The sequence below is a fragment of the Balearica regulorum genome, chromosome 7 (genome assembly GCF_011004875.1).
Source record: "Balearica regulorum gibbericeps isolate bBalReg1 chromosome 7, bBalReg1.pri, whole genome shotgun sequence".
NCBI lineage: Eukaryota > Metazoa > Chordata > Aves > Gruiformes > Gruidae > Balearica > Balearica regulorum.
The window spans coordinates 16,002,249-16,029,900 of record NC_046190.1 but is presented as its reverse complement, the minus strand read 5'-3'; the positions used below and the strand labels follow the sequence as shown (position 1 = coordinate 16,029,900).

The 27,652-nt window shown below is 49.1% G+C and overlaps 1 protein-coding gene across 1 annotated transcript; it reads left to right on the top strand.

The window, feature by feature from the left end:
* Window positions 1-1,023: 1,023 nt before the first annotated feature.
* On the top strand, window positions 1,024-26,703 carry ARHGAP19 (Rho GTPase activating protein 19). The gene is made up of 12 exons (XM_075758133.1): window positions 1,024-1,094; window positions 13,918-14,183; window positions 17,806-17,886; window positions 18,220-18,429; window positions 19,018-19,244; window positions 19,754-19,840; window positions 20,820-20,885; window positions 21,618-21,806; window positions 22,518-22,616; window positions 23,210-23,302; window positions 23,802-23,870; window positions 24,208-26,703. The coding sequence occupies exons 1-12, from the start codon at window positions 1,024-1,026 to the stop codon at window positions 24,262-24,264; spliced, it is 1,515 nt and encodes a 504-aa protein (XP_075614248.1). The 3' UTR covers window positions 24,265-26,703.
* The last annotated feature ends 949 nt before the right edge of the window (window positions 26,704-27,652 follow it).

Genomic DNA, 27,652 nt, shown 5'->3' with positions numbered 1-27,652 from the left:
TGCTCTTGTAAACAGTCTCTCTTCAGTGTTCAGGACCAATTCCTAGTCCTGTCAGCATTCTGATCTACAGTTTCACTTATCGTTTGTAAAAAGTTGTCTGTTTTCTTGGTTGCTACCTGAAAGCTCTGTGCAAACCCTGGTGCAGCAAACGTGCAGCGGCACGGGGCAGCTAGGGGCAAGGCAGGTGCTTCCACGCACAAAAGAAAGAAAACAAATAGGAAACAAATAAAACTGCTTTTTCCAATGTCCCTCTTCCTCTAATTTCTTCTTGATGGTGAGCAAAGATAAAAATTATTCTAGCTGAGATGGTGTAACTCATGCTTTCTGAAGCACTTTGTGTGATCTCTGTAGGCTCAGGCAGACCCTGCTGCGTTGGTTTCACATGAGCCGCATTTTAAAAGTTTCCTTGAAATGAAAGGGCTGCAACTTTTATTTTTCTACGGAACATTAAGGCTTGGGGTGTCAGGTGTGCACAAGGCTGAAAGGCAGCGCCACAGGAACGTCCGCAGCTCCGTACCCGTGCCGTGCACAGGCCCGTGGCTCGCGTGTGCTGGTGGTGCAGGCGTCAGCCGTTCTCTCCCCTCGCAGGAGCGGTGGTGGCTCCTGCCGCACAAACGATGCTCAAGCGTAGGCAAAATGGCACCTGCGCCTTCTTGCCCCCTTTGCCCCCTAGCAGTGGGAGCATGCCAGCCGGGCTCCCGGGCCGCTGCCGCAGCTCACAGGCAGACAACGCCGGGGACGGCTGGGGCAGGCTCTGCCGCCCTGAGGGCCCTCCCGGCGCACCGAGGGGCTCTGCAGGCCGCGCGCTGCCCCGTGCCCCGCCGAGCCCAGCGCCGGACTACAACTCCCAGCACAGACGGCCGTTTCTCTCCCCCCCACCCGTCGTCCCCGCCGCCGTCGTGCGCGCGGATCGGCAGTTGCCCGTTCGAATCGACCAATGGCAGTGGGACGGTGCCGGCTTCAGCCAATGGCGGTGCGCGTTTCGGGCGGGGCGGAGCCGAGGAGGGGTGGTGCGGCGGACCAATGGGGAGGCGGAGCGGCAGGTATGAGATGGCGGCGGGAGCACCGGTGCCCGGCGGGCGGCGCGGCGGCAGGTAGGAGTGGGGCTCCCCGGGGGCGGGCACCCCCTCCACCCCTCCGCGGGGTGCCCGGGCACCCTCCCTGGCCCCTCGCCGCGTTACGAGTCGCTGCCCGGCCCGGCCCGGCCCGGCCTGGTCCGACCTCCCCGCTGCGGCCACTCCGGACCCGTCCGCAGCGTCGCGGCCCCGGCCCGCCCATTGCGGTGGTTCTGCTGCGAGCCGGGCTCTCGCCGTCCCTGCTGCGGCGGGGCAGCCGTTCACCCCCCGCTGGGCCGAGGTTCCCGACCCCCTGCCCGCCGCCTCAGGCGGCCCCCGGCGCTCGGTCGTGCTGCCGGGCAGCCCCGCTCGCTTGGCGGGACGGGGGACATGGAGGTGGCACCCTGCGGGCGCCTCCGGACTGGTTTGCTGTGGTCGTCCGTCCCGTCCCCGTCCCCCGCCCCGTCCCTGTGGGTTCGGCCTCGGCGGCTGGGGAGCGCTCCCTGCAGCGTCCCTGTGCTGCATTGCAGGGAAATACCGCCCGCTCGTCCGGCAAAGGGGAGAGCTCCTGCTCTAAACTAGCCGCCCTCGGGCAGGGGGGCATTCCCGCAGGGAAGAAGCGTGTCCCTGCACTCACGTTAGCACGGACAAGTGCCCGCCTTGCACCTCTGCTCCGGTGCAGCCGTTCGCTGCCTGCAGAGATACGAGCCGGGCTGTGGCCGGGCTGGCTCAGTCCTGCAGCCGCAGAGGCCCAATATCGAGCACTTGGCAGTTGCGGGGTTTGGTAGGGTGATGGCACTATATAGACTTGCTTTGCATCCAACCCTCTCTCCCTTGCTTTGTCCACTCTGAGTTCATTAGTCTTCTATCTAAATACGCGTACACTGTAAGCTTTACATAATTAAGCTTTAGCACGTACTTTTATGTGCATAACCATTCCGTGACTGCTGCCAATAAAATAGCGGAGACTGTATGAGCACCTTACCGGAATAGTGGTTTTGGATTACTGCTAAAAAGCTGTAATATCCCTTCCTCTCCCCCCCCCCCCCCCCCCCCCCCCGCCTTTTTATTTTCCCCTGCATGCATGGCAGTGCACTGTAAACTGAGTATCCTTTAAGCAGTAATTCTTGTGGACTTGCAAAATAAATTCAGTTGAGGGCTGATGCCTCATAACCCAGCCTGAATCACAGCGGTGCTGTCCCGTTCTCTGGGCGGGATCCATCCTGATGGTACTTGCAGTGCTCATCTGGGGGAACTGCTGCGGTGCCTGGGTTGGGGCAGCGTGTTGCTCTGGAAGGAGGGATGAAGGGATGGTGCTCAGTGTGGCACATTTGAGCAGGGAGTGCCTAAAATGCTGGGCCTGGTTAAAGGATGAGTATGCTCCACGCAGGTGATACTTAAAACATTCTTTTGGATAAAGCATTTTAAAAGTGGCCTGGATCAGTCCAAATGACTGAATTTATTTGCTGACAGTTGTCATTGGGATTTAATCCCCCAGCTCTTTACCCACCCTACCGCAAGCAATTATGTTAAAGCCTGAAGTGTAACTTTTACTCCAATGCTTCCTGTTAACCACAGGTAGTGCTAGCAAATTGATCTCTTGCTTTGCAGGTCTAGCACCACAAAGACCACAAAGCTTGCTTTTTTTTAAAAAAAAAAAAAAGTACACTTCACGACTGTGCTTTTGCCCCTATTTCCTCTCATCTGGAGAGAAGTGCAAGTTAACTAGTAAAGCTTGCATGCTGCGCGTGTGGTCTTATAGCATGCTGACTTAAAGACTGGAAATGAAAGCTAGTTGTCTTAAAACTCCTTACCAAATGTTACTGAACATGACAAAAGATGATTTGTGTGGATCTTTTCGGTTTGTGGTCTCTCTAACCTCTGCCTGGCTCTTCAAAACTGAGAATGATGATTACAATGTGCCCAAGTGCTTGATTTCAAAAGGGAAACATCTGTCTGTTTAATGCATTTAATGTTCGATTTGAGTACCACCTAAATGCTTTGCCAAGCATTCAGTGTTCACGTCGGCCATTTGATATGGCAGGGGTGGGATGGGCGGAAGGTAAAAAGCCATGGGCCTGGAAGGCAGGAGGTGCTGAAAAAAGGCAGAAGACATCTTGCTAAAATGGCTTGATAGGGTGTCACTGTACAACTGAACATTGAGAGCTCATGTTGTAAACAGGCTATGAAGAGAAACACAATTACCATCTATGTTTTACTGCAAATAGGAAAATGTTCACTGTAAACATGAATTAATGGCAAAAAGTCAGTGACTTGCTGAGGGTCATGCAGAAAAAATGGTTGATTTCAGATTTAAAGCCAAGTCTGAACGCATGGCTACTTTTTTTCTGAAGATAGCCTGGAGCAGGGGACAATCTTATTCAAACGTTCCCTTCTCCGCAGCTCTCACTAAAATCTTTGAGACTCAGACTTGTGTTTAACCCCCTACTCAGTCCACGCCCCATCAGGCACGCATCCAGACCCAAACTCAAGGCTGAGTTGCATTTGCAGTATTTTTGTATATTTGCACATAACACCCTGTCCTGTTCTCATCCAGGGCCTGGGCTGGGCTTGGACAACAGGATCCTTGTTCTGCTACGCTTCAGTTTATTGTCTGTTTGCATGAAGGGGGAGCATTGCTTGCCCACATAGCCCAAAGCAGCGTCTGGGTCTCCTTGCCAGCCTGGTCATTGCCTTGTTGCTGTGTGTGCATTTACATGCATATGAAAATGTCACTGGGCTTCGTTAACACTCCTTTAAAGGTGCCTGGGCACTCAGTTCAGTCTGAAACTGAAGCGCTGAGCACTGGACACTGTGCTGGGAAATCAAATTCCTTGTCCTAAAGGTCAACGGTCTTCAGTGTGTGTTGGTTTAATAAGTGGCATGAACAGATGGGAAGGAGACAGGGCAGCATGAAATGTTGGCTAGTATGTAATGGCTGCACTGAAGTCAAGCTCTTCTTGGAAATACTGTCCCTCTGTAAGCTGGATTAGGCTCCTGGTCACAGCTGAGCCCTTGTATTTTCCACTTGTTTCAGAGTTTGCTCTTTCTGTAGGATCTCATTTTCACTTGTTCCCTAGCTGGAGGCAAGAACATGGAGCTGAGGAACTTCAGCTTGTGCTCTGCTGGTTTCAGGCACGGGCCTGTTGTGCTGCTTTTGTGCAGAAGTAGCAGGGTCTCGCCGACCCCGCGCTGTGATTCTGGAGACTGACGCCATGGGTTCCCGGGGTCCCAAGTCACAGGGGTCTTGGAGCCAGCTTGGGGAGAGAAATGGGAGGAACTGTGGTCCCATGGTGTGATAAATTTGGCCTACCCATTACAGTAAGCATTACACTTATTGTTGTGTTTGATGAGTGGTCCTTTTCTCCGAGGTGCAACAGCCTGACTCCCGGCCTTTCTCACCTCTATGCTAGGTACTTGCAATTAAGCTATCTAGAGTTTCCTCATAATTTTTTTCAGAAACTGTAGATAGTGAAGAATGTGATAAGCTGCTTAAATAATTGCCTGCCAGCTGGCTTACAAGAACTTTTAATGTGTTTTCTTTTGGCCTATAAAGCTCTAATAATTTGGAGTCCGGCCAAAACATCCTTTCTTCTTGAGTGGTAACGTGGCAGCTCTGATTTTCAGAGGCAGGAAGTTCTCGGGGGAGCCGGCATTAGTTTCCCTTTTTGTTTTGCTGGAGTTCAGACTCAGTGTTGAAACGTAGCTTTATGGTTTGGGAGTTCCATATGGGCATTCCTACAGTCACGCTCACGAGCTGTCATATAGCAGGAGACAAGCGTGCTAGGACTGGCTGTGCCTTGGAGAGCGGGAAGCTTTTTAGGGAACATCCATCACAAGCTCTCAGGAGCGCCTGGAGCTCTCTCACACACGTGCTGCTCTGCATCCTCCTGAGCAGCACATAAATGTATCGGTGCTCCCTGGGCTCTGCAGAGAAACCGAGTGAATCCAGACAGGGATGACCTGTCAGGCAGGATGGGAAGAGAAGCAGTTTCTGAGCAGTATGGGAGAGTTGCATAAAGTGACAGGGTAGGTTATTATCATAGGAATCCTGGTGTCTGTGTACAATATTCCAGTTTTTGGCAAGCACCAGGCCTCCATTCTGTTCATTTTGGTGAGTTAATTGGGCTGCTTTGTGCCTCTCTGTCTCTCTGGTACAGCACGCTGTCTGTGCTGCTCTGTGGCTGGCCTAGCCTGTTTATCTGTGTTCCTCGGCAGCCCTGACCAGATGTCACCAGCTTATTTAAATGCTGGCATGCATCCAGGTGTGCCTCATTGCAGTTCCAGCTTGTGAGAGTTTACACATCTGGAACATGGGATGTGGCCTCTGACATACTCCGTGGTGTCTGCAGGGGATTGCTGATGAGCAGGGATTTGATGTGCTCTCGTCTTTTGTAAACACCACCATGATACAACATACAGATGCAAGCAAGCAGCTTGCCCATTGCACCTTGAGTGAAGGAGCACTGTGGAATTACAAAAGTGTAAGGAACAAAACCAAGAACTGTGACTTCCCGAGTACCTTTGTTCTGTGTATTTGCCAGGCTATGACCACAAAATTTCACCCAACAGTACTGGTGGGAGCTGACTGTGGGTCCCGACCCAGGTCTTGGTATCCCCTTGGTCCAGAAAAAACAAGCAAAGCTGTGAGTGCTACAGCACGTCATACTCAAATCGTGATGCTTTGACAAGCGCTGACAGTTGATGGTGGGATGGCATTCCCAAATGTGTTCTGGGTGTGAGCTGGTGCTACCAATTTTGGGTGATTATCTTCCTGTGGAAGGGCTGGAGGCAAACACCCTTCATTCCTTGCTGGGTTGCTCTGAGCTCCATTGTAGTTGCTGTAATAGCTTGTTAATTTTGCTGTGCTGGTTTTTTGTGTGATTGCTCGATTTTGTTCATGTCAGAAGTAAACCTGATTGTTGTGGGGCTCCTCTTTATAGATGGTAATTCTGCTTTGACCTGGACACTGGCTTGGAGTTACTGGACTAAGAAGCATCTACGTGGTGTATCTTTGCTAGTCTCCGAGCTGCATTTTTACCTTCCTCCAAAGGATGCCCTAGCCCTCTTATCTTCAAGTGTAAGGGTGACAATCAGATATGCATGCAGCAATTGGAGTGCTAGAGGCCACGGAGGTAAAGGTAGGACTGGGCCATGTCTCTTACTGACTTCCAGTACACTCAAAATGGGGAAGTAAGAGACTTAAATACATTTTAAAATGAGGAGAATAAGGGAATGCTATCATTGTTGGCAATTGGAAAGTATCCTTCACACTTTGAGGATACAGCGGATGCGTGTGGACCTTGCAGTCCACCCAGCTAAGGACCAAACAGACACAAGTGGGAAGAAACTTCCTACCTGGGATATGAACGAAGCTGAAGAGCGGGTCAGTTGGTGGGAGTCCATGGACAGATGTTTGGTAAAGAATATTAGATAGAAAGGTGTTAGGGTTCAGGAAAAGAGGAGGTGTTCTTGCAGTTTGTTAGTTTGACTTGTGGTCAAAGGTAGTGGTGGGTAATTCTGCAGTGCGTGGGGAGAAAAGGCTCAAAATCCCTGTCTTAGACATGGGACTTGGCATTCAAGGCAGATACCACCTGGCCCCACAGGGTACCCAATGGTACGTTATTCACAAAGCAAGTGCCTTAAATTCATAAAATAAAGCAAAAAAGATGCATTGTTTTGTCATGATTATAACTATATGACTGGGGCAGGGAAAACTACATCAATACAGTTTCTATACAAACTAGCCCCCGGCCCTGGTGACCTTTTCCTGAGGGAGGCAGCATGCCTGCCCAGCACGTTCTGGGTGGTGGGAAGTGGCTGCAGGGCTTCCTCAGGCTGCGACCTTCCCACCCTGCCGCAGGGTTGCGGATGCAGCCGTGCAGTGCCCTGCGGTGCTGCCAGGCTCCTCTAGCTCCTGGGCGCTTGTCTGTGCCCTGCGTCCCAGCCGTCCCTGCCTGATAGCTTTCAAACCAGCTCTTTTGTGCTCGGTCCCATGTTGCCCCTCGCTCAGGAGCTGGATTTCTTCTAAATATCTGCAGTGTGACCTGATTATTTTTCCTGTCCTTCCTTGCCCTCCTTTTTAATAGTGTCTACAGAAAAGCTGGCGGAGTTCAGTTATATCAGTCATGCTGACTGATAGTGCTGCCTCTTCTCTTGGGATTCCTCCTCTTTTCTGTCCCTCCAGCATTCATTTCAGATTTAGCTATCAGCCCTCTAAAGACAGGGTATTGCCTTTGTTCTGCGTTTGTACAGCATGGAGCACAGTGGAGTCCCCAGCTGTGACTGAGGTTCCCAATGCCACAGTGATAAAAGTGAATAGATCAGTAATGAGAAGAGGCAGCTGCTGCCATCTAAAAAGATTCAGTTTTGGTGCTGGTTTCCATGAAATCAGGATTGGATCTAAGGCTCCTCTTCTATTGCTGCTCCCAGTAGGGGTTTATATGAAAATAAAGACACAAACTTTAGACTGCATTTAAAGTCATGAAAATCGGAGCAGCATTGCTATTTAATGCTGTTAGACTCTGTTACTCTGATGTTAAGGCAGATATATGAGCTTGCAGATCTTTAATGTAAAATTACTGGGTTTCTGGCAGTAGTTGTGTTTCTGCATTTTTTTACAGAGCCTTGGGTAGGAGGCTGAGCCATCGCACACCCTGGGATGATCCAGAGCTGTGGTGGCGGTGCTGGGAAGGAGACTCGGTGAGGAGCACCACAGTGAACACGTGGTTCCTCTCTAAGGCACCTCTTAGTTGTTTTCCTCCTCCTAGCACTAGAAGGCATCTGGATACTCATACCATGTTGTGGTGGTGGCTGATTGAAGTGCTTTGACTTTAAAATATTCCAGTGGCTATTATTAAAGATATCAAAAAAGAATTCACAGAGGTCAAACTTGAGAAATTTCATGCCGAAATGCAAATTTCCTGATGTTTCATATAGATCAAGCTGTCTTGCTACTGCAGTTTTCTTTGATACTGGTAATATGTTGCATTTTGTGTTTCTTCCAAAGCACACTTTCCTCCACTCCCCCTTCCAACCCTCTTATCTTCCCAGATAGGTCCATCTCCAGGTTCATATCACAGATGTGTAGCTGATGTTGCTGAGGTCTGCTTTGAGTCCTTTACTGAGACAGAATTTGAATTCTTATAATATAGCAGTGACTTGAATATCCAATTTACCTGATGTCCAAAAGACGGCCCGCTGTTACGGTAGTTCCAGGTTGTCCAGCACAGGCTGCCATCACATAATAGAGGCTTTCTTCCCCGGCTCCTTGCTGTTTAAATTGGATATTATTATCTGGTTCCCATAGCCAAAAGGCTGAATCACTCCATGTTAGCTGTTTAAATGTGAAGAAAGCAAAGCAAAAATTAAAAGGCAGTGTTATGTAGTATGGCTTACTTATATCAAGTCTAGAGACACTGGTCAAGGATCGGCACCCACTGTGTACTTACCACAAAAGGACGCCCTCTGCCCCTGAAGTCCTTATGAGTATAACCCTAGGGAAAAATTACGGCGTGTTTTTTCTTGACATTTTGCAGAGGCAAATCAGTCATCCTATGAAGAGTTACTGTGCTAAATCTGAGGCCTGAATGTGATCTTTGTTACGCTGTTGTACAAGAATGTTGGTCTGAAGTACAATCCTCAAAGCAACCTTAAATGTGAAGTCACTTCTAATGTCTCTACAGTCCATTCCCATTAGACTTCTGTTAAATCTTTTTTTTTTTTTAATCTAGGAAATAATTTGTCTTCTGGTCCTTTTGTACTTAAAATGATTCCACATAATTCCACTACAGTTCTTTCATCTGTTTGCAAAATCTGGGATGGCTCCTATCTGGCTCTGGAAATACTGTCTTCAGACATCCTCATTAATTGATTCCTTACTCTGGCACAACATAGGAAACGATGCTACTTCTCTCTCCCTGGGGAAATACGAGCCTGTGCGCATCTGTCCCGTCTCCCTTTGTGCTTAGCCAGGCAAAGAATGGCTCACGTTTTGTGTTCTTTAGCACTGCCTGCTTATCACCCTGCTCTCAGTATTTGGTAGTAGCCTGGCTATTTCTCAGTCTAAAATTTTTGTTACTATAGAGGGAGATTTTCTTCCATTATCTGCCTTATTTTCCAAAGCTCTTTAATTCTTTCACTCCTGTATAGTAAGACTCATCTACTGTGGTGTGTCTGAAGTGTTAGCTCTTTAGTGACAACGTACAAAGTGCACAAAATGGCACCAGAGATGGATTTTGCCCACTGGATTAGTTACTCAGGCTCCTCTGAAATCTGCAGTTTCCAGCTTTTCCGCTTTCCCAGCTAGACAAACACAGCTAATGCCTTGCCCCAAAGGTACCTCTTCCTTCTCTTTCTTGGCTGACTTGTATTCTCCTTATGATCTATTTCGTGTTGCTTGAACCTGTTTCTGCCTTCACACGGATGGAGTTAGAACAACATAAAATCTGTAAAAGCCACTAAACCAGTTAGGTCTCACCTATCTGAATGCAGGCTCGCTGCCATGTGAGCTAATCCTCCTGCTTGCACAGCTCTTGCACCACAGGTTCACTCACCAGATTTTGCCAGTTAAAGTCTCATTTTTGCCCTAGTTTCCAAGGCATTTCCCTGGCCTGGATCTAGTTACCTTAGGGATTAATTGATCCATCATGATTTTGACCTCCTGCACCATCCACTCCCCATGAAATGATGGGGCTGTCATGCCTGAAGCAAGAACGTTGTGTGTGACAGACAGCTTTCTTTGTCACTTGGCTGGGATCACAGGCTTCGCTTCTAAAAGATACTAGAATGGCAAGAATCTCAGCACAATATAGGACCCATTTTTTTTAATCTGCCGTCTTAATCACAACCCTATTAGTACAAGGTTTTATTATTCATTGGGATTTGATTTTATTCATGCAATCAGAGAGGAAGCTATTTATTCTTTTATTTTATCATCTTTTGATGTGTCATAAAGCAATCTGAGATCACAGCATACAGAAAATATAATTCTGTAATTGCAAGCAAAGCAAAAAAAAAAAGGCAATAAACTCCCTGAATACATGTTTGCTTCCCCTTTGTTGCTGTTATATAAACTGTGAGTGTAGGTAGAATACATCCATCTTCCTTTTTTTAACATGAAAACAGCAGATGGGGCACATGGCTTTTTCTGAAGGTTATAGCGTGTGCAGCAGTGAGGATTGGCAGGGTTATTGTGTGTAAAGCCAGTGGGGGCTTTATCTTTGCTCAGAAATAGGGGTTTGCTTCACATTTCCATTTTGATTAGCAATAATGATACAAAGGCAAATTTTCTGCGCAAGGAAGGGCTGCTAATAAAGTGACCTTTCAAAATTAAGTAGCTCATTGAAGTGCCATACCACAATAAGAGTATACAAGGCTGGTCCCAGCTGCGGCAGGCAGGGAAACTGGACGGGAATCCAGAGAAACGTGGAACGGGAGACGTGAAGTGGATGAACGGCACACAGTGGCACAGTAACGGTAGCAAAGAGCAATGGCCAGGTGCTGTTTCCAGCTCTGGAGGGGCTGATCTATGTGCTTTGTCTTTGAAAGGATCTAAAAGTGTGAAAGGCAGGGGCAGAGAGTGTTTCTAGCAAGGTTTCTGGGGACGGGGTTGTGCAGTTAAGGGACTCAGCTATTGTCCTGCCAGTGCCGTAACGTCGGTTGTGCTCAGATGCTGTTGGGAATGTGTTTGCATGGCTTTACTCATGGTAAACACAGGGTAGATCTGGGACTATTTTGTGGATTCTTCTTGGATACAGGTGGAGAGCACTTAATACCACGCTGGTCCTAATTCAAACCCCCGGTTTCTATGTAGGAATTATTTGCCGTTAAACTCCAGCTACGCAGCCTTTGGCAAGAGACATGAATCAATTTGTCCAGCTTTTCTTTTCTGTTTTGTCTCTGTGTGAAGGCTGATGCCCAGTGTGTGCCAAGGGGGCCTTTCAGACCCAATAATGCGCCCTTGTGTCTCATAGCATGCGTGGAATTTGCATAGGCTGTGCTGGGACAGGCAGGTTTCTTTTGTTGCTGGAAACAAGGAGCAAGTTCTTTTCCCTGTCTCTGCTTCCTAATGCCTCTCCAAAAGCTCTCAGCACTCATGTAAGAAATTTACTTTTTTCTATTTATTTTTGCATTAAATGTTGTTAAACTTTGTGCAACTTCTAATGCTGGCTGTGCGGAGAAGTCATGTCAGTCAGTTCTAGTTGACAAAATTGTTTAATTTTCTTTCTCTGAATCTAGATACCTAATTGTCAGAGGGAGCAGATAATCTGTGATGCTTGATGTAACTGCTGCAAAGTATTTGCATATCTTCTCTGTGGGGAAACAAAACTGCTAGTGAGTGAATAACAGTGCACGGATCATTGCAGGCAGGGTCACTGGGCCTATACACTTGCTATTAACCCTTCTCAGGATCTGTATTGCCACAGAATGAGTTGTCATGGGTTTCAGGCAAAGGGCTTGCTCCACATTATGGGCAGAGCTGGCACTTTTTTGTGCAGCGTAGCCCCGCGCAATGAAATGCGAATACGATCAGATCGATTGGCAGTTGTTTTTTTGGCAGCTGATACAGAGTTGTTGCATTTCGGTCTTGATTTATTGCAGATAACAAACTGCTGAAAAACAGGCTGGGAGGTACTCAGAAAAATATGGCCCCCATTTGGAGTCGGCAGCTTGCTTGCTAGGCCACTCTGGGTGATGCAGCTGGGAGCCTTTAAGAGCTTTCTAAAATTTTAGATGGCCTGGCAGATTGCCTTGCAGACCTTCTTCCTCTCCATCCTCTTGAAGGAGTCCTTGACATCCATGGAGATCAGTGGCAAGGGGAGAGGGTTTCGTATGGATTCTCACGATGCAAATGTAGCTGAGAGCCTGCTTTCCTCTGATTTCAGCAAATATCTTTCGCCTTGTGTAGCCCGAGTCCCTGCTTTTATTCGCTCATTCTGATCACGCATCCTGGAAATCACGCCAAGATGGTCTTCCGGGTTGAAGATGTACAGCAATAGCTCAGATAACTGTTGGGTCCACAGACACTGTGTGGATGTGGGCTGGAGTTCAGGTGGCTTGCCAGCATGTGCTTTGCTTCGTTAGCTTCTGTCGATTTACATCAGAACAATAAGTTGCTAAGATCTCTGAACTAGTAGCTGAAGTGCTCTGGTGCTTGAATTGATGGACGTAAGGTCCAGCCCGTTGCAAACACCCTCCCTTTTGGTGGCAGGCATGCTGAGCACTGAGCACAGATGCCCAGCATGGACCGAATGCGGTGACATGGCCTCCACTCCTCAGGAGACAAGAGGAAGGGCAGGGTGCTCTGGTCTTCTGTGGGAGAGAGCTGCCTTTGGAGGGAAAGCCTTTGGTGGCCTTGGGGGTGATCGGCAGAGCACATGCTTCCCCCCCCCCCGGGTGCCACACTGCACCGAAGGGCCTGATGCGATCCCTGGTGCATGACCACAGCATTTCTATTACCTGTGCACTGTTGGAAAATGGCGTTCAGTGGGAGCTCACAGCTGAGGAGGGATGTTGAAACAGTGGAAAGAGCCCAAGAATGATTAAAGGATTGGGGAATGTCACACTGTGTGTGCGAGCAGGGTGGGTAGGCAGCCTCCACCCGGAGCCCTGGAAGAACTGGCATGCCAAGCCAGCACTTTGTAGTAGAGTATGACATCTGAGCAGTAGCTTGTGACTGGGGAATAATGATGCTAATACTCACATTTAAGTAAAAGAGGGGCAGGAGAAGCAGGCTAGGCAACTCTAGCCGGTGGGCTTGACTTCAGAAGTGTGCGAGTATTTGGAACAGTGGTGGGAAGATGGTAATGGAAGACCTAGAAGTAGATGGAAATTGGGATAAGCTTTAAGTGTGAGCATTAAGAGTGCTGATTAACCTGAGATCTGTCTTTGATAACTCTTTATTTTGATTTTAGACATGGCAAATGTAGCTTACCTAACCTGTGGTAGGGCTAAGCATGTGATAACCCTTAGCAGAGCAGTGTCTCAGATGCATCCCTTTTCATAGCTTCTCACATGGCATGGGAAATGGAGAAAGTAGGTGTCAGCAGAGAATAGGGAGGTCAGATAAAGGACAGCCTGAAGAAGAGGCAATAATTGGATGAGCCAAAAAGAGATGTACTAGGAGGAAGGTTACTAAAGGTTCCTCAAGGCCTGATCTTGCGTAATACTGATGAGTTCCCACTCGCCCCAGTCTCAGAGTGCATAGCTGGGCAGTGACCGTAGCTGGCAGAGAGCAGTGACCAAGAGTTGGCAGCTTGTCACCTTGGGAGCATTTGACTACATCCCTAGCAGAATTGTGGGTCAGTGTTGTTGCATGCTTATGATCTTAAAAACAAAGTGCCAGGGCATGGGAACTTTCAATTTGTTGATAGGAAGGTAGTGATGATGAAACAGCAATGGGAACTGATGAGTATATGCTGGCCATGAAAAAAAAGATTGGGATTTAGACTTTCAGGCCACAGGGAGTGAATTTCTGGGGAGGAAAGAAGACAACCAAACTTATTTATGACTGAGAGTGGTAAATTAATGTAAAATATTGGATGTCATAGCTGCCTGAGCTAGTGGAATGTACATACAGTGAAAGTTTTAGCTGGGTGTTGTCATGTGTTGCGTATGTTACCATCAGGTTATGGAGTGCTAGTCTGGGGCTGTGTTGTACAAACAGGGCAGAAATGTTTTTGCTCCAAAAGGAAATGTAACTGCGCTGTGCTGAATACTCACCGAAGACAGACAGTGCTGATGGTGTAGACTGGTAGCTCCTGTGTCAGCAGATGTCTCCTTCAGGGCAGACCAGCTGGCTGTCAAAAACAAAGCAATGAGGAGTTACTGCATTTTTTTTTTCTCCTTCCCTTTTTTCCAGTGATGCCATCTGCAATTTTGTCATTTGCAATGACTCCTCCCTCCGCAGCCAGCCGATCATCTTCAATCCTGACTTCTTCGTGGAAAAGCTGCGCCATGAAAAACCAGAGGTGTTCACAGAGCTCGTTGTCAGCAACATTACCAGGCTCATTGACTTGCCTGGGGCAGAGCTGGCCCAGCTTATGGGAGAGGAGGACCCAAAGCTGCCTGGGGCAAACAGCACAGCCTCTGGATTTTTTCGTTCTCTGATGTCTCTGAAGCGCAAGGGTGAGTATGGCAGGAGGTCTGGTTCCCACCTTTAGGGTGGTGCTGACTGTCATAGTCTGTTACACATAGTTTACAAAACTTTCAGTGAAGGCCTGTTGTTTTGAGCTTGTGCTGAATGCTTACTACTGTAGGTTTGTAATCTCTGGGGATTGCTCTAGAATGGAGCGAAACAGAGACCAGGAGGTTCATCCTGGAAATGTCCTGCCACTTCCAGAGTTACCCTTCTTCTGGGGATTATTACTGTGGTTTGTGTCAGGTCGGCCTTGGTGGGTCTGCTGCTCACTGTGCTCAGTGCAGCACAAACCACAGAGGTAGAGCTTTGGTTCCTGAGCGTTTCTGGTCTGGCTCTGTGGATAGTGCTGAGCTGGAGAGGGGTGCCTGAACAAGCTGCAGGTTCCTCTGATACACACCGTGTCTTGTCTCTCTGCTTGTTTGTGTCCATGGTAGTCCATGCTCAGTTTTCCTTAGCTCATTAGCTTTCCTCATAAGTGATGGAATATCAGTAAAGACTAAGAGCATCAGGTTCTGTGAAGAACAATAATGCCCAGGTTTTCCAGGACACTGACTTCACTCAGTGCCCACTGTCTCCTTCAGTAACTGTCCCAGCTCTCTGGAAGGTCTTGTCTGTGCAGCTCAGAAATCTGTAAGCATCTCCCATCCAAAAGCCAGTGCCACTCTGATCCACATCCCAATGCAGTGAGTCAGTGACAGAGCTCTGTAGACTGTGCTCAAGCCCAGATTCAACCCTGGGAGGTGACATGTCTCTCTTTTTCTGAGACAAGCATTCAGCTGGAGTTTTCTTCTGATAAACTGTAAGACTATTCTTATCTTCTCTTTCAAGTTGAGCTGTCTGGGTTATGAAACATTAGCCCCAGGCCCCTTCTCAGAAGTCTGAGGTTTGCTTTTGAGCACAGTTGTGTTCAGATCCTCTCCACTGCCTGGCATTTACCACTCTGTTTTGTTGTAACTAAAAGGGTGTTCTAGGTATGTGTGTGCCTTCTCCCACCTCTGTCCACACTCAAGGGGAGCCTAATTCTCCTGCTAAGTTCAGTTAAACCTTCTCACTCATCTAAACAGAACTGCCTCCATCTGGGCACCTCTCACATCCCTTGTCAGCTCTGGTTTTCTAGCTGGACTCACTGTCTGCTGGCAGAGAAGCTGTGGGTAGCTGCCTTCAGATGTTGGTAGCCTGAGGTTGAACACTTCTAATTAGTCTCCCCCTCCCTTTGAGCAATTCCACTATTGTGAGTACCTCTGAGAAGGGAGCTATCAGCATGTCCGAGTATGGCTGGCTTTTTTGTCTTCAACCTTTATATAGTTTCTCCAAGTGTTTTTGATTCTACCAAACCTTTTCTTCCATTGTGTTTCATAAGGACAAGCTCTGCAGCCCCACTGCTCAGGCTGAATTTTTTGGTGCTGGCTTCAGCCCTCCACTCCTGGCTCATCTGCTGGGAACCCTGGTAGACACATTCACCCTGGGCTGGACAGCACTGCAGGGAAAAATCAAGTACTGCAAATCAAGTCCTTTAGCATCCTTAGGTGAGAATTAGTAAATATTGCTATGACTTATCTTGCTATTCCATAGTAATACGTCTTCACACTGCTCCCAAACGGCAGTTAGACTGTGCTTGTACCTGTTATTGCTCCTGCCTCTGTTCCTGGAGAGTAGCACGACACCTCAAATTCAGACACTTTGCCACTTGACAAACAGAAGTGAGTAACCAAGTTGAAAGTGTTTTCTTAGCATGCATAGAAGCTTCCCTGTTCTTGTCAAAACCTTCTAGCAGGGGCTTGTGAGCCTTCTCTAGCTTGTTTTTTTTTAAATTATCTACTCTGCTGGAGCACTGCTCTTATCAGACTTGACATCTCCCTCTAGCTCTTTTCCCCAAGAGCTCTGCCTTCCCCCATTCGGATGTCTCCATGGCCATGTGTCTCACTACAACTACAGCTAGCAGATGTTTCCAAGTCTGCTGGCTGCACTCCCAGGCTGCAATGGCATTGCATTGACAGGCACTGTCTGTGAACTCCCTGGCCAAACTCTGAGGAAAAAGAAGTTTGTGCCTACAGAGAAAATCAGTTTCATGTACTGTGTGTTTCATCTTGGAGCCATCATTTGTTTTTCTTCATGTTATAGACCAGCTAGAACAAACAGGTTTTATTTCTTCAAAGCCAGAGGCCAAGGACCGTAGAGCTCAGAGCTCATCAAACTGCAAATACTTACAACTTTTTTGAGCATCAGGAAACTCAATCTCATGCTGCTTAGTTTCAGAAGCAATCATACAATAACATCTAAGCTTTCGTAACTCGGCATCCATTCTCAAGATGCATCTTTCAAGTTTCTTTGAGAATCAAATTCTCATTCAGATATCAACTTCTGACTTCAGAAGTAAATCGAATTTGTCAGGCTCTGCATGCCTCAAGAAGATGTATTTTCCTCTTCTTTTTCTGGCCACTATTGATTCTATCTGTTGAATGTCTAATGAGTTTAGTTTTCTTCAAGGACAAGAATCTTTCGCCAACCATTCTCTCCCTTTGCACTCAAGGCTTTCAGTTCTTCCGTGTGGATCAAGAGGTCACATTGCCCTCCTTTCTCCTGCTAGACTGAAGCATGTGCTTTATCAGAGGGAGGTCAGAAAGTTCTTGATTTAACAGGAGGCTGGAGTTCCTGGTGGCTTACCATGTATTTCAGAAGTCCTGGAAGAAAGTGGAACATTCCTCAGGCGGAATAAATTTAGTTGCACAGGAAGGCTGCTAGAGAAGTGCACAGGGTTAACCAGGTCTTTCCCACATGCTGTGAGCATCAACACCACAGAACAGTAAGATCTGTAGTACAACAGACCAAAAGCTAGTGAAATCAAAATGTGCTGGGGGGGGGTGGGTGGGCGGCAGGAGGGCAAGAGAAAGCTTGTGAGGGAGATAACTGTTATTGTACCAGCCAATGCACTGCTTGGATTGCTGGGCTATCAGCTGTAACAATAAGGAGGGAAATCTTCAGCCACATACAGCTGGGGTACAAATGCCTAGCTTGCCCTCAGAAGTGGCCCATGCTCCTGGCAGCCTGGTCATGGAGAAAAGAGGAATATTCTTTTCTTAAATCCATTGGCTCTTTGAAGCCTAAGTGCAAGGGCAGGACAAACCAGCTCTGTACCTGGTTCCAGTTCTCAGTCCCAGTCAGCATGTTGTGGTATGGTCTGTCCAGCATTTTGTCTCTAGCTGCAATCAAAACCTACATGCGTCTGAGGGAAGAAGTGGTGCTCAGGGCTCTGGTTGCTGCCAGTGAAGCCCCTGGGATTTGCCTCAGCTTTCTGAGGGACAGAGTGTGCTGGCTGTGTATATCTGATGGAAAAAGCCATTCACCAGCAAGACTGCCTTTATTAGAAAATACTGTCCTGCTGGATCACCACTTTCTTACCTGGGAAGTCCCTCTCTAGACAAGAACAATTTTCTGCATTGGTTCAACAAGTGCCTTTCAGTTAAATGGGCTTCTCATCTAATATTTCCTTCCATGCAAAGACCTCCTTCCTTTCAGCTCATTTGCTTCTACTTTTGGGGCTGTAGCCTGTGTTATTGACTGGAGTTCTGTGGCTATTGGGGTCTGAACGTGTTATCTTCTGTTCTGCAGAGAAAGGGGTGGTGTTTGGCTCGCCACTGACAGAAGAAGGCATCGCACAGGTCTCCCAGCTAATCGAGTACCTGCACAAAAGTAAGTGACTCTGTCTTGCTGTCTTCCTATCCCAAGGGGTATCTGTCTGGCCCACCTCATCTAGTGCAGACAGAAGGAAAAGCTCCGAGCTCTCCAGCAGCAGGAGTTCAGGGCTGGACCGTTCCCCAGAATTGCCTAGCAGATAAGTTAATCTCTTTCCCTCTGTGCATGGACTCTTTCCACTGATGGGAGCCAGCTTGAAGTCATGTCTCTGAATGCAGCTCACTGAGGTTTGCTGTCAAGCTCTGGAAAGGGGAGGGAACTGCTTTACTAAGAAGATGAGAATCAGCCTCTGATTAATCAATGGCCTTTTTTCTCCCATCTGCTGAGCAGATCTAAGAGCAGAAGGCTTGTTTCGGGTGCCAGGCAACAGCATCAGGCAACAGATCCTAAAGGATGCTCTGAACAGTGGTACTGATATTGACCTGGACTCTGGGGAGTTTCATTCCAACGATGTGGCCACCCTGCTTAAGATGTTCCTGGGTGAATTGCCAGAGCCCCTGCTGACACACAAGCACTTCCATGCCCACCTCAAAATTGCAGGTGAGTGAACAACAAGAGGCAGTGATGAGCAGAGGGAATGGAACTAGCCTTCTAGAAAGCTGGTAATGCTACAGAGCTGCACACTAGGCTGTGGAAGTGTAATCCTTAAAGGCAGGGTAAAAAGGAATCTTCCTGCCATCTCAGCCTAATGGTGGAAAGACTGGTGCTGAAAATCCCAAGGAATCAGACCAAGTCTGTCTTCTCTCTCCAGCAATAAACAGATACCTACAGGAGTAGAGCCCACATTGATAACCTGGGTCTCCATCTGTTTTAAGTCTGGGGGGGTCTCCTGAGTGAGGTGTGGTTTCTATGTACATAGTAATTGTTGTTGAACTACCTTATGTGAAATTCTTGCCTTCAATCCATCACAACTCTTAGCAACTGTGTTGTCCTGTGGGAGGAGTACCACAGATTAACACATCAGATGGGGAGCTTGGGAGCTGGGGGAGGAGAGAGATGAAGGGCCAAGAACTGTGCAGGAGTTTGGAGGAGATCTGCATATGAAGAGGGAAGGGTAACTAGTTGCAATAGACCTGCTGTTAGGGAAGGTAATGTATGTCCTTCACATTCTACCTTGTGATTTGGCAGACTTGACACTGTTTGATGAGAAGGGGAATAAGACCAGCACTCCAGACAAAGAGCGTCAAATCGAAGCCCTGCAGCTGCTGTTTTTGATCCTTCCCGCGCCCAACCGCAGTCTGCTCAAACTGCTGCTGGACTTGCTCTACCAGACCGCCAAAAAGCAGGACAAGAACAAGATGTCTGCCCACAATCTTGCCCTCATGTTTGCACCCCACATCCTGTGGCCCAGAAATGTGAGCAGGGCCTCAGTATTTGTGGGTGGGATATCGCAAGGTAGAAAGCAGAGACTTGGCAGGCATACGGGAGAAGAACCAAGATGGGAGGGTTAAGTATTGATACAGTGCCATGAGGGTTGGAGGCTGGGATGGTGAGGTAGGACTCAGTCCTAGTGTTCAGTCCAGACCTACTGTAGGCCTTACTTGCAACTGATGCTTCATCTTTTTCAGTAAAATTGAAAGCATAGCACAGTCCTGCTTCTTTTAAGAATGACAGCTCCAGACAAACCTTGCAGATCTCTCTGCAGGGTTTCTTGTGCTGCTGGTGAACTGTTTGGCCCCAGAGCTGTGTAGATCTCCTTCTCTCAGAGCAGCTTTGGCTCTGTGAGCTCTGCCTGTCTGTCCCCTCAGAGCAGGTCTCCTGCTGAGGCACTGTGTGTATCTGTGTCCCAGAGACAGCAAGGGCAGCAGAGACCCTTTCTCCTCCCCTTCTAACTGCTACGCCTTTGACTGTGTCCCCTTGCCAGGTGACAGCAAATGACCTTCAGGAGAATATCACAAAGCTAAACAATGGAGTGACCTTCATGATCAAACACTCTCAGAAACTCTTCAAGGTAAGTGCACTTTGGGGTCTTGCTCTCCCTGGCCCTTCAGCAGGAGACTGAATGCCCCTGGTCCAGACAGATCCCAAATGTCAAGGGTATCTTGGGCGCTCTCTTCTGCGGTAGGACAAGGAGGATTTCTATGAGAAATTGTTCCTTTAGTGACTACGGAGGAGGTCTTTGCTGAGCAAGTAGCACAGGGGGAGGAAGACACCCTGGAGGAGGAAGGCAGCTGGAGGTGGATTTGCCCAGGCAGGTCAGAAGCACGGTGCAGGGCAATACCACCCTCTGCTGGACACCCAGCACCCACTGCCCGGCTGGGAAACCTGCTTCCTGGGGGCCGGTAGTGACTGGGCTCCCCTTGGGCTCTGGCAGGGTAAGAAAACTTGAAGGAGCTTATCCTGGATGAGTACTGCCAAGAGCTGAATACCTAATATGGTGGATCATTTTGTTGTGAACTTCTCTGCAAGTGGTAGTCAAGCCAATGCTGTTAAAAGCACAGCCTGCAGTCTTGAGCTTCTGTCTAGCTCAGAGCAGGGTGCTGTCAGGAGTGCGGGGCTGTCTGCAGGTTACCCCAAGGAAGTGTTTCTGCAATGGGCAGTCTCTCTTGACTTCTCAAGACCTTCCTGGTCACTGTAGGCATCTGCTCTCTGCAAAGAGTCCTCCCATAGAAAGTTCCTTTTCTGCCCTCTTTGTCAGGCCCCTGTTTCACCAGCTCAGAGCTGGGGGAAGTGCTTGGAAAAAGTTCCTGTGGAACCCTGCTCTTACTGTGTGTTCCACTTGTGCTGGTTGCCTGCATCAGAAGGAAACTGTGAACAGGGACTGCACTGGGGACATGAAATCCCATTGTTTTGTCTGCTCTAAACAGCTGAGTCTTGATGGAAGTGGCTTGTGTGATATGGTTGAAGAACAGCTCTTGCTGGGGCCAGTCTTGCCCCGGAGCCAAACATACTAAACTTACGTTTGGCCTTTTCTCTGCTCATCATCACAGGCGCCAGCGTACATCCGGGAGTGTGCCAGGCTGCACTACCTGGGATCCAGAGCCCACACATCAAAGGTAAGGCCAGCAAATACAGTGCCTGCCCTCCATGAAAGGGCAGAGGCTGTGATACTGTGAGGGGATCCTTGTGAGTGAAAGAAGCTGAAAACAAACCAAGTCATGAAAGAGGATCTGTCAGAGAGCAGGAGTGAGGGAACCATATGGTGTGGTAGTGCAGGCGGCTGCATTAGGGAAATTGGGCAGAGTTGAAGCATCTGTTAATCAAAAGCACAGGGAAAGCTATCAGCCCCTGTTTAGCAGCAAACTTGCTCCCTGTGCCCAGTACATGCAGCACCTGCTCCTTCCTGAGGTTGTGCCTTCCAAACAGACAGACGTGCCTACTGCCGTGTCCAGGCTGCTTGAATGAGGGGCTGCGATAAAGGCTACTTGCTGCCACTGGGACAAGATTTGTCTGTGCCTTGCCAGGAAATGCTTCCCTGCCTCATGTAGCTGCAGAAGAGGGAAGATGCATTGTAAGGAGCTGCACTGACCCTTTGCAAGCCTGGAAGGGCTTCTGCAGCTGGCATCCGGGAGGGGAGGGAAGAAGCAATGGGGTCACCTTTGTATTGCTGTCACCTCTTCCTGGCACAGGGCCTGCTGGTGCAGTGCTGCTGCAGAGGGGTAGGGAAAACACAGCCCTGTGTGTTCACTGGGGTGGAGGCAGCTCAGGAGACTCTTCCCAGCCTGGTTCAGATGGGTGGCTCATTTGGATTAAAGCATGGCAAGCAGCTGCTGTCTCCACTTTCCCAGGACGACCTGGATTTGCTCACATCTCCTGGCTCCAAGGAGTTGCAGCCCCTCAAGTCTCAGAAGCGAAGCCGACTGGACACTTGCCATCAGGAGGAGACCCAGCAGCGCACAGAGGAGGCACTGAAGGAGCTCTTCCGCCATGTCCACAATATGCCTGACTCCGCAAAGAAGAAGAAGCTCATCCGGCAGGTAGTGTGGGGAGGGAAGATATCTTTGGGGTGTGCTTGTCAGCACAATCCTGGGCACACGACTGAAGGCAGGGCCTGCTGGAGAGCTGCTCCTGGTCCTGGGCAGGCTGTGGAGAGTGGGCTTTGGGCTGTTTAAGGGGCAGAGCTGTGAGAAGACAGGAGAGGAGGAGGCCTATACTGGATGTGGCTGACAGCGGAGCTATGCTTCAAGCTCTCTATTTTCCAAGCCAGGGACTTGCCAGACAGCAGTTCCCCAGTCCTGAAGCTTGTTGAGCTTCCTCCCTCAGAAAGGCAGTCCTGTCCCCTCTTGCCTGCAGGAAATGGACAAACTGTTCCTTTCTCGGTCTGGTGAGCATTCCCAGCCAACCTGCTGCTCCAGAGAGACTGGTCAATATGGTCAGCGCCAGTTCTGGCTGCCAGCATCCAGCTGCTGCCCAAACTCCTTTCTGCTCCAACAGCTGCTGCATTTGGCTAACCTGGTAGCCAGCACAAAGCAGCCTCACACCCAAGCTCCCTGTAATCCTGGGTGAGATGTGGCCTTCCTCTGCTTTCTTCTCCCTGCAGCTCTGAGCTGCTCCTCCATTTCGGGGTGTGAAAGAGCCAGATGGAGGTCTAGGCAGAGGGCAGCAGGTAGAGCAGCACACAGCAGCAAGGGACTGCTGTAACCATAACAGTAACTGTGCTAACATACTGCCTTTATGTTTCCACCTAGTTTAATAAGCATCCTACAGCTCTCACTCCTGGCTCTGATGTACCCACATCCCCAGCACCACGACGCACCCGCTCACGCTCCTTCAGCGGCCTCATTAAGGTAAAGGCAGCCTCTGACCCATGCTCTCTGCTGTGAGTTTCTGATGTTGCTCTCTGCTTCTGCCTTGCCCTGGCTTGAATGAGGCCCTCAAAGGTAGGGACTGTTCAAAGTATTGACTTCCAAAGAACACAGGTCCACTGGGGACAGAAAAGGCAGCAGAGTGAGAATAAGCTTTGTTAGTATAAAGTGTAATTATTTATGGAACACGTGGCTGTAGGATCTATGCATCTTTCTGAAGGATGGGTTGCTTCCCGAGATGAGATGAGGACTGACAGGGAGCTGGTCATGTAGTCTAGCCTGTTAGCACAGGTGTTAGCACACTGTAGGCTGCCGTACAGCAGCATGTACCTGCTTCTGACAGGCTGGGCTCCTGGCCAGGCCTCAGGTCAGCTCCCAAAGCCTTTACAATCAGGCAGGCTCAGCCTAGTGGCGTGGTATTTCAGGTAGTGCTACTTTGCAATCTTTGTCCCAGCTTGGCTTCCTTTTTTCTTTCCCAGCATCCAACTGCTTACCAGAAATGCATCCTGCTCCTTCCCTTTCTTTTTCACTTTGCACTCTAAGCACTAGCCAACAGCCCTCTCTTCTTACGGCAGCGAAAAGTTTTGGGAACCCCAGTTATCCTGGAGAGGAAGAGCAGGGATGACACGCCAGAGCCTGAGCGAGTCAGCAAAGAGAATGTCCACCTGGTAAGAGCTGCTCCCAGCACTGTTGAAGCTGCCTGTGGGGGGGGGTGGAGTGTGTGAGGGGAGTTTGAGTGCAACTTGGGCACTCATTTTAGCGATCCTTGGGGGGCTGCTTGCTGTTCTCTGCCCAAGAGAAGGTTTCCAAGTTTCTTCTGTATGATCAAATAAGATCTTAGGAAGCTGCTGTGAGGAGAGCAGAGCAGATGGCAAGGGCAGCAATGGGACAGGGGTGGCAGTATTGGGCCTCCACTCCAGTCTTGTCCCTCTAGCTGTGTTCATGCCCTGGGTCATTGGTTTGTGCCCCCTTTCCTCTCTCCCATCCTCCTCCACGAGTTGTTCAGAGCCTGCTCCCTGTGGGTGGTAGGGCTGTCCCATGGCCCAGACAAACCAAGAGTGGGTTTGGGTGGTAGTTGCTGTCTGGTGGTACCAGCTGTTCCCAGGGAAGGCTGTGGATACCACTTCATTCCCCAGCTCTCTACTCCTCTTCCCCTCTCTTGTCCAGTTACAGAAATGTGGATCTCCAGCTCACGTGTCCCAAGTGAAGTTGAAATCTTTGGAGGGCCGGAAAGAGGTGAGACACACACACAGGCACACTCCCTCATTCTCCTTCCCAGGTGGGAAACCTGGCCTGCTGGGCTCTGCTGAGACCTGCAGAGCTGAGGTCACACACGCAAGGCTCTGTCTAGGGCTTTGTGATGGCTGCAGTCCCCTGGCTTGTAGCAGCCCGAGACCGACTGCTCTTTGTCCCCATCCGCTCGCTGCCTCTTGTCCAGCGCTCTGCTTTGGTAAGAGGTGTGGGAGGCAGGCTCCAGGGGACAGTCCTTGCAGGAGGAGGAGAGCACATCAACCTTTTCTTTGCTTGGTGTTCTGTGTCTCAAGCGTTCAATTGCTCTAATTCTCTGCTCCAGGAATCCTGTAGACGCATGCGAGCCCACCTGCTTTCCAAGGATTCATCATCCCTCTGAACTGCCTCGCACCAACGCATGGGTGGGGAATGCCCAGCCTCGCAAGCTGTGAATATTGTGCTGCACCAAAAGGGAGGGGAGTGCTGCAGGCTCACGGCAACCCTCACCAACACGGCAGCGCTCTTGAAACTGGACCTTTGCAAAGACTGCAGGGACTTGTTTCTTTCTGTATATAAATTATATTTCATTCTACTATGGGGCAAACCACTATCTAACCAAAACTTGTGTGGCATGTCTGACCTGCTGGCTCTGGGAAGAGCTGGAGTGCTTGCTTACAAGGAGAGCCCTGTGCATTGCAGGGCCCTGTGCGCACTCTCAGCTTTCTGTGCAACGTTGCTAGGCTGTATTTTTTGCTTTTGTGCTCTCAGTTTTTAACACATGGGCTTCTTTTTGCTCCCTCACCTCTGTGAGCAGTGAGAATGATAGACTCCAGCCTTCACTTGTATCCTGACAGCTAACCTTATGCCCAGGCCTCCTCTGGAGCCATGCCGTCTTCTGCTTCCTCTGGGCTCCGTTTTGCCCTGCTCTCCCCAAAAAGGGCTGGAGTGCACAAATGGTACAGAGCACAGGATGGGCCTGGGAGAAAAGGAGAGGTTCTGGGTGCTATCATTTCAAGTGGGGCCAGGGGAAAGCAGCTTCCCCAATAAATTCATCCCTCTGTTTCAGCTTGAGCTGGAGGGCAGCCCTTGCTCACTGTCTTCACATTTCTGTGACTTTGGTTAAAGATATCTGGATGCCTGGTCAGGCAACTGGGTGATTAGTCATTAAACTGGGGGAAAGGGCTGGAGCTGGGTTCAGCTGTTAGGCCTGAGCTGCAGAAATGAGATGAAACCATCTAGATGTGGGGTAAACCCCCATCACAGCTGGCCAGTGTCAGCTGTCTTGTTAAGCTAAAATGCTCCTGTAAGCCAATCTTGCCAAGTACCTGTCTGCAAGCACTCTGGGGTAGGAAACACACAGGGTCACTACTGTGAAATAAAGATTTAATCAGCTGGGGAACCATCTAAACACTTCTCAGTCCTTCTCAGTGAAGCAAATAATCTCTGGAATCCAATTATAATTGTCTTCTAATCTTTAAGAACCAGCAGCTGGCAGGAGTTAGAGCTCTGTCCTTGACAGCTTTCTGAGACAACTGGTGGCAGGAGGTGTGAATATTGGTATGTGAGCAGGGAGTTCAGTCCGACTGGCTAGAGCTGTCAAAAGAGCTTCTGAGCCCTGTGCAGCTTAGCTGGAATTTGTCACTTTTTTTAACTGTGACTTTTTTTTTTTTAGATACAAAGCTATGTGCCTCATGCTGCTTTGTCCAAAGGGATGTTCCTGATACTTTATTGGGTGTGCCTGTCCCCAGTCTGACCCCAAACTGGAGGAACTGCTTTGAAAATGTAGGGGGTAGTGGGACTGTAGATGTGTGAGTTGAGAGTTGCTGGTGTTAGGAGCCTCTGTTGCAGCAAAAAAAGAGCTCTGGTTCTTCAGGGACTGGGCAGGCGAGGATGCTGTGAGGAAGCACAGAGGCTGTTTGCTGCGGTAGTAGTATGTGCTTTTTGGATGTGTCTGTAATCATTCCCTCCAGAGGCTGAAGCTGTCTATGTGCTCTTCTCTAAGGGCATGGCATGTTTTGCTGACTGCACTTCTACCCTGCCCCTGCAGTCTGCTGTTAGCAGAGACCTGGGGATCTCGACTTTGCCTCTGAGCAGGGATGAGGCAGAGCCGAAGGTCAGGCGGCAGCACAGGGAGAGCTGAATCTGGTCCTGCTACCTCTGCTCTTGCCTGTATCGGGGCAGTTGCTGGGTGAAGCATTTGTTCATCCCATCCCTCTCTCCATTGCCCCTAGCTTACTTGGGCAGATATCTCTGTATAGGTGTTGGCTTGGCAGGGCAATCTTGTTCCTAAGACTAAATACGCTGCTTCTGTATAGATGAAAGTAACTTCTCTTACTGATGGCTCTCGCTCAGGGACTCTGGCTTCTGGCACAGCTCAGATTTGCTTAGCTCTGAGAAAAATTATCTATGGGGCATTAGCCCAGCATTCTGCATGTCTCAGAAGCCTTCCCTGCCAAAGGAGTGGGTGCAGTCTCCAGACAGAGCAGTACCAGGAGGGGGTTTGGTGCCCTGGGCTGTCCTCCCTATGCAGAGGATGGTGATGGCTAATGGGTTCGTCCTCTAGGTCCCTTGGCTGTTGCAGTCCCAATGCGTTCACACTGTCTCACAGGCGAGGGGGAGTTTTAGTCATGCTTGGATGTGTCTCATTTGTCTGCCCTGCACAATGACTCACAAGGATGCTTCCTCCCAGAGCAGCCACTAACTGTTCCCAGAGTCTTGTCATTTCCAAAGTATTTCTAATCTTTGTCCTTATTTATATATGCTATGTATGTACTGTTTCAGACTGCTGCCTTTCTGTGTGTTCATGTGAAAACCCCATATTAAATGCTTTTATTTTTAATGGTTTTGCTCAGTGGCTTAAGCACTTTCATTGGGACAGCGAGGACTTGGTGGTGCACCCACCTTCAAAAGGAAGGAAACATCTGCTCAGAACCCCACATCTCTTACCCTTAAGTGCCGGGGGTGCTTGGTGAGGCGCTGCCCGCCTGCAGGGCCAGCACGGGCCTCCTGTGCCACTGCGGCTTGTTCCCTTTCAGGGATCCTGGCATGATGCAGGGCCCTCAGATGGGCTGTCTTTCCCTTGGAGGTATGAAGTTGGACCTCTTCTTTTCCTGTCTTCCCCCTGCTGTCATCCAGGGTGCTGGGAAATCAGGTTTACAAAGAGCACTTTATATAAATAATGGATCAAATGAATACATTTCTCTCTGTAGAACCATTCTCCTCTTGCCACTCTTGGCTGCCGAGGGAGGATGGTTTCTGCTTGCATTTTCTTTTTCTCCTTAATAATGGCGTCTCAGACTTTATGCAGATTATTTCTCTGTGAAGTTCTTCCACGTCTGAAATGCCCTGGGCTTGCCTGCCGTGGCTCAGACACTCATTAACATCCTTGCAATGCAATTGAAAAACAAGCAGGAGAAGTAAGTGGTGCAGTACGTTTGAAACCAGCGCTGCCTTCCTGCAGGGTGAGCTCCAAGTGGGGCCCGTTCTCCTCCAGGGCTGTAGTTGAGTGTCATGGGACTGGTGCACCCCATCTCTTCGGAGCTTGGGGAGCGGGAGGGAACAAGCCTCTGTGCACTTGAAAGTGGATATGGGAGTCCAGAGAGACATTTCTGTTCTTGAAAATGCTGAACAAAGGAATGCAAAACCTCACAATAGCTATTTTGAATACTGCAAACCTAAATATCACCTCCCAGATAAGCTGTGATTCAAAGTGACAGCTTTACATGGCTTACATAATTTTAAAAATTGATAGTTTTTAGCCCCTGAAGCCACAACCCAAGCACTTATGC

What these genes read in the sequence shown, in the direction of transcription:
- ARHGAP19 (XM_075758133.1), top strand. Translation starts at nt 1,024, where the DNA reads ATGGGGAGGCGGAGCGGCAGGTATGAGATGGCGGCGGGAGCACCGGTG. An exon ending in GATGTCTCTGAAGCGCAAGG is followed by an intron (nt 14,184 to 17,805) that starts GTGAGTATGGCA and finishes TCTGTTCTGCAG; the next exon opens with AGAAAGGGGTGGTGTTTGGC. An exon ending in AGAAGAAGCTCATCCGGCAG is followed by an intron (nt 21,807 to 22,517) that starts GTAGTGTGGGGA and finishes GTTTCCACCTAG; the next exon opens with TTTAATAAGCATCCTACAGC.